This window comes from Piliocolobus tephrosceles, chromosome 13 (assembly GCF_002776525.5).
Source record: "Piliocolobus tephrosceles isolate RC106 chromosome 13, ASM277652v3, whole genome shotgun sequence".
Taxonomy (NCBI): Eukaryota; Metazoa; Chordata; class Mammalia; order Primates; family Cercopithecidae; genus Piliocolobus; species Piliocolobus tephrosceles.
Window position 1 is genome coordinate 113,018,303 of NC_045446.1, and position 16,761 is coordinate 113,035,063.

At 47.8% G+C, this 16,761-nt stretch overlaps 1 protein-coding gene across 4 annotated transcripts in view; it reads left to right on the forward strand.

Moving 5' to 3' along the window:
• Nucleotides 1–16,761, forward strand: part of GRAMD1B (GRAM domain containing 1B) — a 275,856-nt gene that overhangs the window by 71,144 nt on the left and 187,951 nt on the right. Inside the window, exons 1-2 of one of the 4 annotated variants that reach the window (XM_023208508.2) lie at nt 1,121–2,014; nt 6,265–6,534. The exons of 1 other annotated variant lie outside the window; for it this stretch is intronic. In XM_023208508.2, the coding sequence (XP_023064276.1) occupies nt 1,641–2,014; nt 6,265–6,298 (408 nt within the window). In that variant the 5' untranslated portion in view covers nt 1,121–1,640 and the 3' untranslated portion in view covers nt 6,299–6,534. Of the gene's footprint in view, nt 1–1,120; nt 2,015–6,264; nt 6,535–16,761 lie in introns of those variants that run through there. 2 more of the 4 variants (XM_031936709.1, XM_023208504.3) reach the window with 2 other exon arrangements.

Here is a 16,761-nt window from a genome sequence, read left to right on the forward strand (position 1 = left end):
GTGAGCCATGACTGCACTACGGCACTCCAGCCTGGGCAACAGAGTGAGACTTTGTCTCTTAAAAACAAAACAAAACAAAACAGTTACTGACCCAAGAGACAAATGCATTGGGCTAGGGATGAAGGAGGAGAATAGGTGCTACAGCCTTGCTCTAGGAGCTGGGCTGGGTTAGACTCAGTGCCCACAGAGAGCACCTCAATAGGACAGATCAGTTCTAGGGTTGATGATCTCTTAGGGCCTGGGTCTAGAGAGTGAGTGTGGTTCAGCACATCTTGGGATGCTACCAGGACTGACCCAGACTTCCTAGGTTCCATGACATGGGGACATACTCGACTCTGTGACCCAGTCCACGGCAGACTGGAGCAGAACTGAATCAGCCCTCAGGAATGCAGGGGGGGGGGGGTTACACTCAACTCCCTGGGGCTCTGTTGGAGGCATTGCTTTGCCGGTGCTCACCCACTCCTCATTTCATTCTTTGCTCAGGAGGCAGCTATAGCACTGGCAGCTGGCTCACGTACAGGGCTCAGCCCCCATTTTCCTTACTGGTCCTGTGTCCTTTGTCTCTCAGACCCTATTGTCTGTCTTTCCTTGGTGTGTCATGTCTGGTGTCCTCAGCTCACGCCGCCACAGGAGAACCGTCCTCTCTTCTCAGCTTGTCATTTTGGAAGCAGCCTCCAGCAACCTTGCTTTCCTCCTCTGACTATACTCCGGCCTGCAGTGCCACTACCCACACCCCCAAACAATTCAAAGCGCCTTTCTTAGGAGACAAGAGCTAGTTGAAAAGTCTCCTCATTTTCCTTCAACCCTGTATCATGGGTGGCCTGAGAGAGTGAGGGCTGAATTCATTGATTCCCCTTTCTCTGCACCCCCCACCCCCAAGGAAATAGCCGAGTTTGACTAATGGGAGCTGCCTGGCCAATCGTTGCCCTGAGAAAGTTTGGTTTGTGATCCTGTTTCACCAGGCTGATTGGAGCAGCCTTTACTTGGAGGTAGAGTCCCTCCCCGGGGGAATCCGTGTACTGTTACGCTAGCCGTCGCTGCCAGTGCTAGTCCATTCAGGATAGTCCCCCAGCCCCCGCTCCTCCTCCTCCTTTTTTGTTTTTATCCAGTGTCTCGCTTCCTCTCTCTCTCTCTTTCTTCCCCTTTCCCTCCTACCACTGCCTCTTCCTCCTGCTCTCTACCTCCCTGCAGCGCCAAGCCGGCTCCCCAACCTGGTCTGCTGAACGCAAACCGCTGAGAGTTTGCTGCACCGCCCCCTGGGGCCCCGGGCTGCCGAGTCCCGCTAAGGCAAAGACGCAGCAAACGAGGGAGCGCAGCGGAAGAAAAACAAGTGGGCGCGCGAGGGGAGCCCCAGGAGGGCGACCGGGTGGCTGGCAGGCAGCTCCTGCCCCGCCCGGGTGGCCTCGCCGGCGGCTGACGGCCCGGAGGACTCGCGCTCCGAAAAGTTAGACTCTGGGAGACGGCGCGCCACGCCGCGTCTCCTCGCGTCCCTTCCTCTCTGTGCTCCGGCAAAGGAACTTGGTCCTCCGGCCCCTGGAGAGGGGAGTGTGCCGCAGGCCGAGGGTGGGGAGCAGCCAACGGGAGACGCGAACGAGGCCGCTGGCGGAGGGCGCAGGGCGAGCGCAGAGGCGACGGCCCCCATGCCGGCCGCCAACATGATGGAGAACCGGCCGCTGCCCGCCCTGCAGGTGCCCGAGCCGCAGCGCGCGCCTGAGGGCAGCCCGGTCTGGTCCAGTTCGTCGACCCCCACGCTTCGCCGCCGGCGCTTCAAGATGCGCCGCATGAAGAACGTACAGGAGCAGAGCCTAGAGGCCGGGCTGGCCCGGGACCTACCCGGCGTCTTGGCCCCCGGCAAAGAGTTCCTGCAGCTGCCGTCCATAGAGATCACGCCCTCCAGCGACGAAGACACCCCGTGGTCCAACTGCTCCACACCCAGCGCGTCCCCGCGCCGAAAACGCTTCCTCCTCCGCAAGTGGCTGAGGGTGAGGGAGCGGAAGGAGTGCAGTGAAAGCAGGTACGTCTCTGTTCTACCCGTCTCCTTCCCTTCCCTCCCGTCCTCTCCAGAGCCGTCCAGGGCCTCGGGGCATCCTGGGGGAAACGTCCTGGGGGAGAGTAGGAGCCCGTCACCAGAGGCGCTTCTGGCGGGCGCTGCGCCTGGTCCCAGGGATGGTGGTGGCTTTCAGTTTCCACACGTGCCACGCGCTCCCCGGCCCAGGTGAGGGGCTTCATGTTGCACGACACGTTTACGTGGGGCCTCACGCTGCATTCCATTTCCCTTGATCCCCACAGCGAAATAAATAATAATAATAACAGCAGCTAATAGTTATCGAGCCCTTACCATGTGCGGGCCACTATGTTGAGTACTTCACGTACTTCCAGATTCCATCCCTATGCAAACTCTCTGAGGTAGGTATTACTATGGCTCCCTTTCTACAGATGGAGATAGCAAAAGGCCAGGGAAGAAGTTAAGTGGTTTATATTTCTAAACTCCGTTTCCATCTTATTTTATGTTTGGCCACACTGGCTTGCCTTAACTGGCTCACTTGTGTGGAAGTGAAATATTGACATTGAGTGAGTCACATTTCCTACCCTATCAGAGTCTTTAGACATGGATACCTACAAGACTGTAGTTTGTACCAGCTACTTTTTTGCCTAGGTCAATGTGGCATCTGGGTAATGGGAGAAGTTTGAGCTTCCTTCACGTAGAGAATTGGTGCAGGGCGCCATAGAGCAGCTCTACACAGCTCTGGTCAGGACTGCTGCTCTAGGGAGTTGTGTCTGAGGCAAGCCCCTTGCCTGGTGGAGGGCAGGGAGTCCTCACTTGTTCATTGGTACCACAAATCCTACATATTTACTCTGAGAGTCTAGGGCCCTGTCTCTTAATGGATTTGTGTTCTTGTGCGAAGCGACTGGATCACTTTCCCTGGAATTCCTTCTCCAAATCTGTTCAATTACATTGATTTCAGTTCAGTAAATACTTACTGAATATTTCTATGAGCTGAGTCTAGTAACAGCTAATAGTAGGGATGTTGAGGAGGGTGTGGGGGAAGGATAGGTAGAGTAAGGGGTTGTAGATGGTGAGAAGGAAAATGAGAGGACACTTGTATAAGAAATGAACACCTTGGCACAGTGGTTCACTCCTGTAATCCCATCACTGTGGGAGGCCGAGGCGTGTGGATCACTTGAGGTCAGGAGTTCGAGACCACCCTGGCCAACATGGTGAAACCCTGTCTCTATTAAAAGTACAAAAATTTGCTGGGCATAGTGGCAGGCTCCTGTAATCCCAACTACCTGGGAGGCTGAGGCAAGAGAATCACTTGAACCTGGGTACAGGGGCTGCAGTGAGCTGAGATCATGCCACTGCACTCCAGCCTAGACCACAGAGTGAAACTCTATCTCAAAAAAAAAGAAGAAGACCTGTGGGAGCCATTGAAAAACATACTGTGCTGTGTACTAGAAAAGAGAGAGTTCTGGAGAAGTAGAGGCAGACTTCTTGAAGGAAGAGGCCGACACCATGACAAATACAGATGGGTAGTAGAAAACAGCAGGAAAAGAATGAGGTTGGGTGCATAAGACTGGCTGAGGAGGACAATATGAAGAGTGGCAGGAGAAACAGGATGAGCCATGTGTCTTTGTGGGTTGGGGACTGAGGAGTAGGATTGGTTATGCAGAAGATGGGCGTTTTGGGCCTTCCAGAGTTTCTCTTTTCTGTTTACAATAACTGAGCATGGTTCCCTCTGCAGGTGCAGATATAGAGCTTTGTTCCATGGATTTTTGTGGACCCTGGGGATAGAAGTTCCTTCTGTTTGGTACTTCATCCTGCTACCCTTTTCACAGAGCAGAGGGAAATGGGGCAAACTTGGTGGGAGCTAACCTTGAACTAAAGTAGTTTGTCAGGCCGGGGGCGGTGGCTCGTGCTTGTAATCCCAGCAGTTTGGGAGGTGAGGTGGCAGGGTCACCTGAGGTGAGGTGGGAGGGTCACCTGAGGTGAGGAGTTTGAGACCAGCTTGGCCAACATGGTGAAACCCGTCTCTACTAAAAATACAAAAAACTAGCCAGGTGTGGTAGCGGGTGCCTGCAATCCCAGCTACTCGGGAGGCCAAGGCAGGAGAATTGCTTGAATCCGGGAGGTGGAGGTTGCAGTGGGCCAAGATCATGCCATTGCACTCCAGCCTGGGCAAGAAGAGCGAAACTTCGTCTTAAATAAATAAATAAATAAATAAAGTAGTTTGTCATGGCTTATCGGCTTTTCCCTCAAATGTAAAAGAAACTAAAAGAGACCTTCTTTTGATCTTGACATTCTGTCATATATACTGAGGACAAAATATGGTAAAAAGAGCCGTGTGCAATGGCATGGCCTGTATTCCCAGCTACTTGGGTTGTGGTGTGAGGATCACATGAGCCCAAGAGTTCAAGGCTTTAATAGGCTATAATGGTACCTGTGCATAACCGCTGCACTTCAGCCTGGAAAACATGGTGAGACCCCCACCCCCAGCTCTTAAAATGTTATATATATATATGTGTGTGTGTGTGTGTGTGTGTGTGTGAAGAAAAAAAGTCTTGCATTGCTGGCTGGGATGGGGATGACTGTAGATTTGGTTAGATTTAGGAAGGTATTCGTGGTTTCAAGAGTTGTCTATGTGTGTAGTAGAACCTTTATTTTTGTCGGATTTGGGGACATATCCTTAAAATTTGGCAGGATTTTCACTAGATGTAGTTCAGGCAGTTATTTTAAGTGGTGACTTTTTGGATTAGAAGAACTTGTGTATTGGCCGGGCGCACTGGCTCACATTTGTAATTCTAGCACTTTGGGAGGCTGAGGCGGGCCTCAGGAGTTCGCGACCAACTTGGGCAACACGGTGAAACACTGTCGCTACTAAAAATACAAAAATTAGCCGGGTGTGGTGGTGGATGCCTGTAGTCCCAGCTACTCGGGAGGCTGAGGCAGGAGAATTGCTTGAACTTGGGAGGCGGAGGTTGCAGTGAGCGGAGATCTCGCGAGTGCACTCCAGCCTGGGTGGCAGAGCAAGACTCCATTTCCAAAATAACAAAAAACCAAACCAAAACAAACAAGGACATATGTATCTGAAAAGGCAGACTCTGGATTCAAATTCAAATTTGTGTGACTCACATCTCCTCTTAGCTACTGTGGTACTGCCTTCTGTTGGAATCTATTTGGATTATGTGTAAAACAAAGCCCCATCATTTTTAGGCCTTGAAGATGAAAGACTTCTTTCCAAGAAAAGAAGCAATCAAGTGAATAAGTGCTTGTAGATACCACCAAGTGGCCTGAGAAGGAACTGGTGGTAGGGTGTGGTAGCTCATGCCTGTAATCCCAGCACTTTGGGAGGCTGAGGAGGCAGATCATTTGAGTCCAGGAATTCGAGACCAGCCTAGCCAACATGGCAAAACCCTGTTGCTACTAAAAATACAAAAATTAGCTGGACATGGTAGTGCGCGCCTGTAGTCCCAGCTACTCAGGAGGCTGAGGCAGGAGAATTGCTTGAACTCAGTGGGCAAAGGCAAAGGTTTCAGTGAGCTGAGATCATGCCTCTGCACTCCAGCTTGGGTGACAGAGCAAGACTCCGTTTCCAAAAAAAAAAAAAAAAAAAAATGGAATTGGCATGTAGAGGCAATGGAGTGCAGGGAACATTGGACTTAATGTCAGAAGACAGCTATACATTTAAGTTCTATCATCGATTAGCTATGGAGATTAGCTTGAGCATTTCACTTTACCCCTATGAGTTTCACCTTTTTCATTTGCAGAAGAGGATATCTGTGGATTAATGGGAAGTCTGAAGAGTAGTGCATGTGAAAATGTGTTGCCAGCTTCCTCTTGCTGTTCAAGGGTGAAGGCTTATTTCATTACTCTGTGAGTCTCTCACATGGAATGGATGTTTGCTTAAAAGTATGAGGTTACATACTCACGTGTCCTGGAGCAGCACCTGAGCCTGCTCACACGATTCAGGATTTGGAAATGATGGTTGGAAAATGGCTCTGCTCTGGCCTGGATTAGGGAGGATTAGCATACCAGGCCCAGCATGACGTTTCCACATCCCCCACCCCAAATCTACCTCTCCAAAACAGAGAAAAACACCTTTCAGGCTTGCTATGAAATTCAGTCTGATGTGGTAGAAGTTAAGTGGCCGAGAGGACCACAGCTTGTGGATTTCTTTTAATTTTTGTTTTTTCATTATTTGTTTAGTTTTCTTTTCTTTTTTTTGCTTTTTTTTTTTTTTTTTTTTACTTGTCACTGACTCGAAGCTCAAGTTTGCAGATTTTCCCTGCACAAAGTTGAAAACGTGAAGAGGATTAGGAGACCCTTTTCTTCTCCTTAAACCCTAGGAAGGAAGAAGTGGAAAAAATGGTAAAGGTAGCATGGCTTACTAATTTTCCAATATTCACTGGAATACTCCAAGACCAATCGTGTTCGTCCTTGTATCTTCACAGCACTGTACCTGACCTCTCACAGTGACCTGTAGATCTGCAGATGTTTGTTGATGAATTAATAATGATTCCTTTTTCTCTGTTGTTTAAAGTGAAATTCTTTTTATTTATGAGTGTGGGAAAATTTCTGAAAGGAGATGAGTACAGAGCTGAATTTTTAAAAATAGCTTTATTGGGATATAATTTATATAATATACAATTCACCTATTTAAAGTATAATTCAATGGTTTTTAGTATATTCACAGCTATGTACAACCATCACCACAGTCGGTTTCAAAAAACTTTTGTTGCCCCACAAAGAAACTCATACTTTTTTTTTTTTTTTGAAACAGAGTCTCACTCTGTCACCCAGGCTGGAGTGCAGTGGCTCAATCTCTGCTCACTGCAGCCTCTGCCTCCTGGGTTCAAGTGATTCTCCTGCCTCAGCCTCCTGAGTAGCTGGGATTACAGAAGCGTGCCACCAAGCCCGGCTAATTTTTGTATTTTTAGTAGAGATGGGGTTTCACCATGTTGGCCGGGCTGGTCTTGAACTCCTGACTTCGTGATCTGCCCACCTTGGCCTCCCAGAGTGCTGGGATTACAGGAATGAGCCACTGTGCCTGGCTGAAACTCATACTTTTTAGCTAGCACCTTCACCCTCTCCATCCCATTTCCCCAGCCCTAGACAACCACTGACCTATAGAGAGCTGAGTTTTGAAGGGGTAACAAATGCCTATAGGTGAAAGCAGTTTGGATGTATTGGCTTGAAGATGGAAATGGATGACCAAATATGATCTTGTTGAGGAATGTGGAAAAATGAAGGTGGTGAGGCTGACAGACCGAAGGTGATTTATGCCAAAGAGTTTGAATTTCAATGAATCACTCAGTCATCAAACAGGTATTGAGATCCTATATGCAGAGTGCTTCCTAGGCAAAGTGGAGTCAATTCAGTGGGGAGCTACTGTAGTTTCTGGAGCTTGGGAGAGACACTCTCAAAGTGGTACTTGAGGCAACTATGTTCTGCTGTTCTGTGTAGCGGGAAGGAAGCGTGAGAAGGTGAGGCCTGGAGTCTTGCTCTTTTCTTTCAGTGATCTAACTGCAAAGTATCATCTTAACTACCATTGAACATAAGACAGCACAGTTTTTTTGCTGGCCATGTTGCCCTCTGAGCTCAGGGAATAGTGTAGTCTGCAGTTGACGGGGCAGGCTCTTCGCATTAATACTCACATGTCTGTCTAACTCCCTTGCCCAAAACTGGTTGCGGTGATTGTTCAGAACCCAAACTGAGGATTGGAACCCCTCTCTGAATCGCTAGGTTCAGAAAAGTCAGAAATTGGATGAAGCCACATCTCCCAGGATGTCCTCTTGTCATCATTCTCTGGAGGGGGAAGGGAAAACTGATGACAGGTGAGTGAGTTGGGTGGTGGCCAACTGCAGGCTCTTTCTAGGGGATGCAGAAGCACCACTCTGTGTCTCTGCCCAGGATACCTTCACTGTTACTACCTTTTATTCTCCTGGCTGTTATGTCCCTTCTTCTACGTAACATGCCTACTACCCCCATCATGATTGCTCACAGTCTAGCAGACCAGCAGCTCAGGGTTTCCACTTAGCTCCATATCTGACCACTGGTAGTGCCGCTCACTGATTGTACCCAGCCTGCTAGGCTAGGTCATCTCTCTGGTGCCAGCCTAACTGGTGTGTGGTTTGCCTGTAATGAATATATAGCATTGGTATATTTATCTTGCTTCTTCATCTCCTTCCTCTGACCTTTGGAGGGAGACTTGTTTCGGGTTTCAGCTCCGTTTGCAGGGGAGCAGGGTGATTTTGTGCATCCGAATGCTCTCCCCTTCAGCCCGTCACCGTTGGTGTAGCTTCTGCACCCTGTGTGTGCCCTGCTACCTATGAGAAGCACAGGAAGTGTGGAAGAGAGAAAACTCACGTCCTTCTTAACACAAAGCGAAGAACAAATGCAAAGGAGACCTATGATTGGTCAGTGGATTAAGTGCATGCTCGGTGCTGGATAGGGTTAACTGGCAAAAACTTCGACCAGATTCATAATTCCTTGAGGGCAGGGACTGGTCTTACTCTGCGCCAAGTTTTCTGCCAAGCAGCCTTAAGTACATTATCACATCTAATCCTCACAACAATGTCTCGGTCCCCCCAGGCAGGTTTTACAGCTGAGGAACCCGAAGTTCAGAGATTAACACTCTCCTGGTCCAACAGAAGCCAAGGCTGGGATTTGAAGTGTGTCCTGATTCCAAAGCCTGAGCTCATTACAGCTCCTATCCCCCCAGGGCCTGCAAGCAGTCAGCCCTCCCCCGCGTGAGAACGTGCAGATGTGGAGGGGGAGGTTCTGAAGGAAGGTGGGAACGTGGGCAGTCGACGAGATGTGTGTGAGGGTTGTGGGAAGCAGACAGGTGTGAGGATCATGCTGCCGATGGTCTAGGTGGACTCCTCCGTGAGAAGCAGCTAGCCCTTGGCTGTAGATGTGGTTTCTAGATTAAAACAATTTGTGGAAACTGAGACGGTGGAGATGGAGCCCTGTGGGCTGATTTCATACTGACCAGCTTCCTCTGTGGGAGTTGGTATTTTGAAAATGTCCTTGGTGGTTATGCACTCATAGGGTGCCAATTACACATGAGGCAAGGGGCTGGGATGAAGATGAGGCAGATGCACAGGTGATCATTCTGTCCTAGTTGGTGCGTTTCTCCCAGGTATTATATATCCTCCAGTTGCTGTGCTGGTCACTGGTGATTGCTTCTAGGGTAACGCAGAAGTTAAGGAGTCTGAATGGCTAAGCTGCCAGTGGGGAATTTTTTTCCTGACCCCAGTGGACAAACTGCTGGCCCTGAAGCAGGTGTTTAGACCTGGAGCCAAGGCTGGCCCGGAGAGCCCGGAGGTGGTTGCTGGGTTGCTGTGTGTACAAGAGCTTGATGAAACCTGAGGGTTTTTCCTGAGGCATTTGCCCCCTTGGGATTCTTTCCTCCGTAGCACATATGGGTATGTGACTTGCCAAGGGGCTGTTGTGCCTGGTGTGAGGAGGGACACAGCTTCTCGTTGTCTTGGTGGGTGGGAATCTGTGAGCTCTTCTCCTGTGACTCTGGAGCCTGGAAGGAAGTGTCCTCTCAGAGGAAACTTGTTTTGGTTCTCTCAGGGACTCAGAACAGAAAATCGAATGTGGGTTTTCCAGTGGGAGAAGGGAAGCAGGATGGTGATGCCTCAGCTGGTGTGGAGATGTCGGGCAGTAGCCAGCCACTCCCTGCCACCATAGGCAGCAGCCTCCTAAACACACTCCTGTTTTCAAATATCCTCTTCTGTTTTCAGACCACATGTCTGGATTTTCCTTTCCGATATTGTCATATAGCTTGAAATTCTCACTAGGAAAATGTGGCTGTGCCTTTGGTCCCTTTGTGGAAGGGAAGGATAAAGAAAACCATGGGTTTTTCCTTTGAGGCCCTGACACACTGGGTAGTCAGAGGGTGTGAAGCCCTTCTGTGTCCTCTGTACGTCCTCAAGCTGGGATGAGCCTCCGGTTGTCCAATGCTGATCTGTAGATGACCAGGCACGTCACAGAGGCAGCGCGGGGTCAGAGCTGAAACTCAGGCCTCTGACCTGAAATCTCGACCAATTTCTAACAGACCTATTACGTCCCTGCAGCAGCCTCATTCTTTCTAAGGTCTCTACCTCTCAGCACATCACTGTGGTCAAGCCTGTTCCCCCACCCAGCCTGGTGCCTCTTCCCTCCACAATCTGACCACAGAGATTTTCAGTCTTGCTGCTTCTGGTAGGCGAGTTTATCCAGGAAATGATGGAGCTGAGGGAGATGACAAGAAAAACGATAAGCAACCTATGTGGTTTTTACCCTCCTTTTTGCAGCCATAGAAAAATAATTTTCTTTGGGGGGAGATGGGCACCCAGTTTGGGGATGGTAACCCTTGCAATATTTGCCCCAGCAATTAGGAAAATACAGAAAGGTAATGGATGGTTAGTTTAGTGACACATTTTTGAGACTCTCCAAGAGTCTTCAAGCTTGTTGTCTTAAAAGGAATTATTTAAAAAAATGTTGTGCTTGTGCGCTGAAGTGAGCACAAGAAATCATTTTCTATGCCATAAAAGTCAACGCGGCCGGGTGCGATGGCTCACCCCTATAATCCTAGCACTTTGGGAGGCTGTGGCAGGCAGATAACCTGAGGTCAGGAGTTGAAGACCAGCCTGGCCAACATGGCGAAAACCAGTCTCTAGTAAAATACAAAAATTAGACAGGCATGATGGTGGGTGCCTGTTATCCTAGCTACTTGGGAAGCTGAGATGGGAGAATTGTTTAAACTGGGATACACTGGTTGCAGTGAGCCAAGATAGTGCCACTGCACTCCAACCTGGGTGGCTGAGCGAGACTCTGTCTCAAAAGAAAAAAAGAAAAAAGTCAGCATATTGTATTTAATAAAATAGCTAGTTAATTGTAAAGTTTTGGATAGTAGGAAAGAGGAAAATATAATTTTATCATGTTAACCCAATTATTAGAGGGTATATTGATCTGTTTGTGTTGCTATAAAGTAATAACTGAGACTGGGTAACTTATAAAGAAAAGAGGTTTATTTGGCTCATGATTCTGCTGGCTGCATAAGAAGCACGGTGCCAGTATCTGCTTTTGACCTCAGGAAGCTTCCATTCATGGTGGAAAGCAAATTGGGGATGATATGGTTTGGCTGTGTCCCCATGAAATTCGATCTCATCTTGAATTCCCACATGTTGTGGGAGGGACCTGGTGGGAGGTAATTGAATCATGAGGGCAAGTTTTTCCTGTGCTGTTCTCAGGATAATGAATAAGTCTCATGAAATCTGATAGCTTTATAAATGGGAGTTTCCTTGCACAAGCCCTCTTCTTTTGTCTGCCACCATGTTAGATGTGCCTTTCACCTTCCACCATGATTGTGAGACCTCCCCAGCTACGTGGAACTGTAAGTCCGATAAACCTCTTTCTTTTGTAAATTTCCCAGTCTCAGGTATGTCTTTATCAGCAGTGTGAAAATGGACTAACACAGGGGAGCAGGGTTGTCACATGGTGAGAAGTAGCAAGAAAGAGAGGTAGGGGAGCCAGGCTCCTTTTCACAACCAGATCTTGCAGGAACTAAGAATGGGAACTCACTCATTCTTGAAAGAATGGCACCGGGCTTTTCCTGCAAGATCCTCCCCAACAACCCAAACACCTCCCACTAGGTTCTCCTCCTACACTGGGGACAAAATCTCAGCATGCGGGCCAGGTGTCGTGGTTCATACCTGTAATCCTAGCACTTTGGGAGGCTGACGCAAGAGGATTGCCACTTGAGCGGAGGAGTTGGAGGCCAGCCTGGACAACATAGTGACCCCTATCTCTGCAACAAATTTAAAAAATTAGCCAGGGGTAGGCATGGTGACTTGCACCTGTAATCCCAGCACTTTGGGAGGCCAACACAGGAAGATTACTTGAGCCCAGGAGTTTGAGACCAGCCTGGGCAATGTAATGAGACCCCCATCTCTATTATAAAAGAAAAAAAAAAGAGGACAAAATTAGCCAGGCATGGTGGCACGTACCTGTAGTCCCAGCTACTTGAGAGGCTGAAGTGGGAAGATCACTTGAGCCTGGGACGTTGAGGCTTCAGTGAGCCATGACAGTGCCACTGCACTCCAGCCTGGGCAACAGAGTGAGACCCTATCTGAAAAGAGAGAAAAAAAAAGTCAACATGCTATTTGGAGGGGAGAAATATCCCAACTGTATCAGGGGCATATTTGGTGTACTATCTCCTAGTGTTTTCTCTCATTCAGATTTTCCTTTTATTTGAGAGAGTTTTTTCGTCTGTATGTTGCACTTCTAGAAGGTAAGGGAGAGTGTTGGTCCATGCGTTGAGGACAGGGAATTGGAAAGGAAAGACCAAACTGTTTTTTCTTTCTCACACAGTCAACACAGAACATTTCTGTGACCAGATATGTGGGGTTTTCTCCCCACACACCAAGCAGTTCTCCAGTGGACACAAACTGGGTGTCTTCTAATTCAATTTAATTTTGACACCTTCTACCTGGAGATGGCGTCAGATTCCACAGGTTCAGGGCTCTGTCCCATAAGATTGCCCCTACTTCGGATGCCAATCACAAGTTAGAGCTACCTTTACTTTTTCTTTTTTATTTTTTCTCTATCTCCATGTTGCATCTGAGACCTATACTTCTGACCAACCAACTATAAACCAGAGTTCCTGACTCCCTTTTAGGGTTCAGTTAATTTTCTAGAGCTGTTACCGGAAAGGGGTCCTGATCCAGACCCAAAGAGAGCGTTCTTGGATCTCGCACAAGGAAGAATTCAGGGCGAGTACACAACGCAAAGTGAAAGCAAGTTTATTAAGAAAGTAAAGGAGGGCTGGGCACGGTGGCTCACGCCTGTAATCCCAGCTCTTTGGGAGGCCAAGGTGGGTGGATCACTTGAGGTCCAGAGTTCGAGACCAGTCTGGCCAACATGGCAAAACCCTGTCTCTCCTAAAAATACAAAAATTAGCCAGGTGTGGTGGCAGGCACCTGTAGTCCCAGCTACTCAGGAGGCTGAGGTGGGAGAATTGCTTGAACCTGGGAGGTGGGAGGTGGAGGTTGCAATGAGCCAAGATTCGCCACTATACTCCAGCTGGGTGACAAAGCGAGACTCCATCTCAAAAAAGAAAAAAAAGAAAGTAAAGGAATAAAAGAATGGCTACTCTTTTTTTTTTTGGTTATTTCTTGAGTATATTTTAAACAAAGGGCGGTTATTAATGCCTCCCCTTTTTGACCATATAGTATGATTTCCTGACATTGCCGTGGCATTTATAAACTGTCATGGCACTGGTGGGAGTGTAGCAGTGAGGATGACTAGAGGTCATTCTCATTGCCATCTTGGTTTTGGTGGGTTTTAGTGGGCTTGTTTACAGCAGGCTGTTTTATCAGCAAGGTCTTTATGACCTGTATCTTGTGCCAGCCTCCTATCTCATCCTGTGACTAAGAATGCCTTAACTTATTGGGAATGTAGTCCAGCAGGTCTTAGCCTTGTTTTACCAAGCCCCTATTCAAGACGGAGTTGCTCCGGTTTAAATGCCTCTGACAGAGCTGCTCACAGAATTCAGAGAAACACTTATGTTTATAGGCTCATAATAAAAGATATTAAGGATACAGATCAGTAATGAGATCCAGAGGTACATAGGTGTAGATGAAAAAGGCCAAACTCTGTAAAATATTTAAAGAGGTTTATTCTGAGCCAAGTACAAGTGAATGTGGCCCAAGGCACAGTCCAAGGCACCAAGAGGTTCTGAGAACATGTGTACAAGGTGGTTGGGTTACAGCTTGGTTTGACACATTTTAGGGAGATGTAAGACAACAGTCAATACATGTGAGGTATACGTTGGTTTGGTCCAGAAAGGTTGAACGATTCGAAGCTGGGGGCTGGTGTTACAGGTCATAGGTGGATTCAAAGATTTTCTTTTTTCTTTTTTCTTTTTTTTTGAGACAGAGACTTGCTCTGTCGCCCAGGCTGGAGTGCAGTGGTGTGATCTCGACTCACTGCAACCTCTAGGGTTCAAGAGGTTGATCCCCTCCCAGGTTCAAGCATTCTTCTGCCTCAGCCTCCTGAGTAGCTGGGACTATAGGCGCGCGCTACCATGCCCAGCTGATTTCTGTATTTTTAGTAAAGATGGGGTTTCACCATATTGATCAGGCTGGTTTTGAACTCCTGACCTTGTGATCCACCCACCTCGGCCTCCCAAAGCGCTGGGATTACAGGTGTGAGCTGCCGTGCCCGGCCCAGATTCAAAGATTTTCTGATTGGCAAGTCAGAAAAGATTTAAGTTATTATCTAAAATCCAGAATCAGTAGAAAAGAGTGTCTGGGTTAAGATAAGGGGTTGTGGAGACCAAAGTTCTTATTATATAGATGAAGTATCCTACATGGCTGCCCTTAGAGACAATGGATGGCCAGTATTTTGTATTCAGACCCTTAAAAGGTGCTAGACTTTCAGTTAATCTCTTCAGGTTTAGGAAGGTCTGGAAGGGGAAAAATCTAGTTATGTTATAGAGATTCTTTACAGATGCAGATTTTCCCCCACAAAAGATGGCTTTGCAGGGCCATTTCAAAATATAACAAAGAAACATATTTTGAAGTAAAATATTTCAACTTCCTTCTTTATCTTTCATGATACTATGCTAGAGTCAGGTTGGAATTTGTTGTCTTATTGCAACATAGTCTGTTTCATCACTCTTAAGATTTCTGTTTTGGCCAGGCATGGTGGCTCACACCTATAATCCCAGCACTTTGGGTGGCTGAGATGGGAGGATCACTTGAGCCTGGGAGGTCAAGGCTGCAGTGAGCTGTGACTGCACCACTGCACTCTAGCTTAGGTCTCAAAGAAAGAAATGCTGTTTTCATGTTAAAGCTGATCAGTTGTGCCTGAGCTCCACAGGGAGTAGAGTATAATGAGGCATGTTTGAGCCCCCACATCTTTCCATGGCCTGAATTAGTTTTTGTTTGTTTGTTTGTTTGTTTGTTTGGGTCCCCTTGGGTCTCCTACAGCGTGTCCATTCAGTCAGCTGGGGCTTTTAGAATTTCAGTTTTGGTTTACGTAGGGCAAGGTATTGCAGGGGATTAGATGGGGCGTGGATCTCCCATGCTCACCCTGGACACACCACCCTCCCAGCACCTACATGAGTTCAGCAACCCAGAAGCTCAGCAAAGCTCCATGTCCAAGAGTTTTTATAGAGCTCGATCTTCAGCCACACCTCCCTCTCTCTTTTCCTGGAAGTTTGTGGGTGGAGCTGAGAAATCCGACCTTCTAATCCTCTAGTTACTTGGTCTTTCTTCGTCCTTCCTCCCTATCTTCAGGCTCCCCAAGGGCTGTATCCTAAGTCATTTCCTTAGCATAAACTCAGGTATTATCCATGGAGCTCATTACAAATAACGAGACACTTCTGTCACTCAGGAAAGTCCCAGCATTTTAGGAGTTCTGGGACAAGAACCAGGAAAAGACCAAATATATTTCATATCACACTGCAGGAAGTCTGCGAAATAAGGAGGAAGGTCAATTTCTGAAGCACTATTTCTAGAGAAGGAGCAGAACGAGATGCATCTCCAAAGTGGGAAGAGTGTGGTCAGGTATTTCTGCCACTTAACCTCGTCACGTTCTTTTGCCCCCAGGAATGTTAGTGAGTGCCAGGCTGACCCCTCAGAGCAATCTTCCTTAATCTAGAAAGCATTCATGTTCTGACTGGGTCATTACACTTTGGAGCTCTTTCTGAGCTTTTTGTTGATTTTCAGGGTTGGATGGAATGGCAACCGTAAAGGTTACTCTGTACAGGGTGGAGCTTCTCCCGGAACAGTTTGCCCTTGACTTAGGTGACAACATGTGTTTTCTCTACCAGTGTCTGTGATGAACCACATCTTCCTCACCTGAAAATATCACTTAAAAAAAGACCCTGGGGCCTGGTGCTATGGCTTACCCTTGTAATCCCAAAACTTTGGGAGGCCCAGGCGGAAGGATCAGTTGAGGTCAGGAGTTTGAGACCAACCTGACCAACATGGTGAAACCCCCTCTGTACCACAAAATACAAAAATTAGACAGGCATGGTGGCACGCGCCTGTAGTCTCAGCTACTCGGGAGGCTGAGGTGGGAGAATTGCTTGAACCTGGGAGGCAGAGGTTGCAGTGAGCTGAGATGGTGCCAGTGCACTTCAGCCTGGGGAACAGAGTGACATCTCAAAAACAATACACAAAATAAAATATAAAGCAAGAAAACAAACAAACAAAAACCAGGAAAGAGGATTGGTTGCACTGTCTTTCTTGGTTATATCTTTTTATATTTTTAAGACATACTATTGGGAAAGTCCTACCTAAGATCTAACTAAAATCCCCCACAGTACAATCCAAACTCATTTTCTCTTGTTTTGTGAAGATGGAAGAATACCTAGTGGATCTTTGTTTTTGACAGTATTTCTCCCAAGACCCACTGTTGCTCAATTTAGCCTGTTGCTTCCAGATTCCGAGGAAGGTCCGGGCTTTGTACTAGCAATTACTTGGACCTCACTGGTTCTCTGGTGGGGTCTGTGGGTCTCTGCAGACTTCTGTTTTTATTAGTTTTTTAGATGGAGTCTCCCTTTTTCACTCAGGCTGCAGTGTGGTGGCATGATCTTGGCTCACTGCAACCTCCACCTCCCAGGTTCAAGTGGTTCTCCCGCCTCAGCCTCCCGAGTAGCTGGGATTACAGGTGTGTGCCACCATGCCCGGCTAATTTTTTATTTTTAGTAGAGATGGGGGTTTCACCGTGTTGGCCAGGCTAATCTCGAACTCCTGACCTCG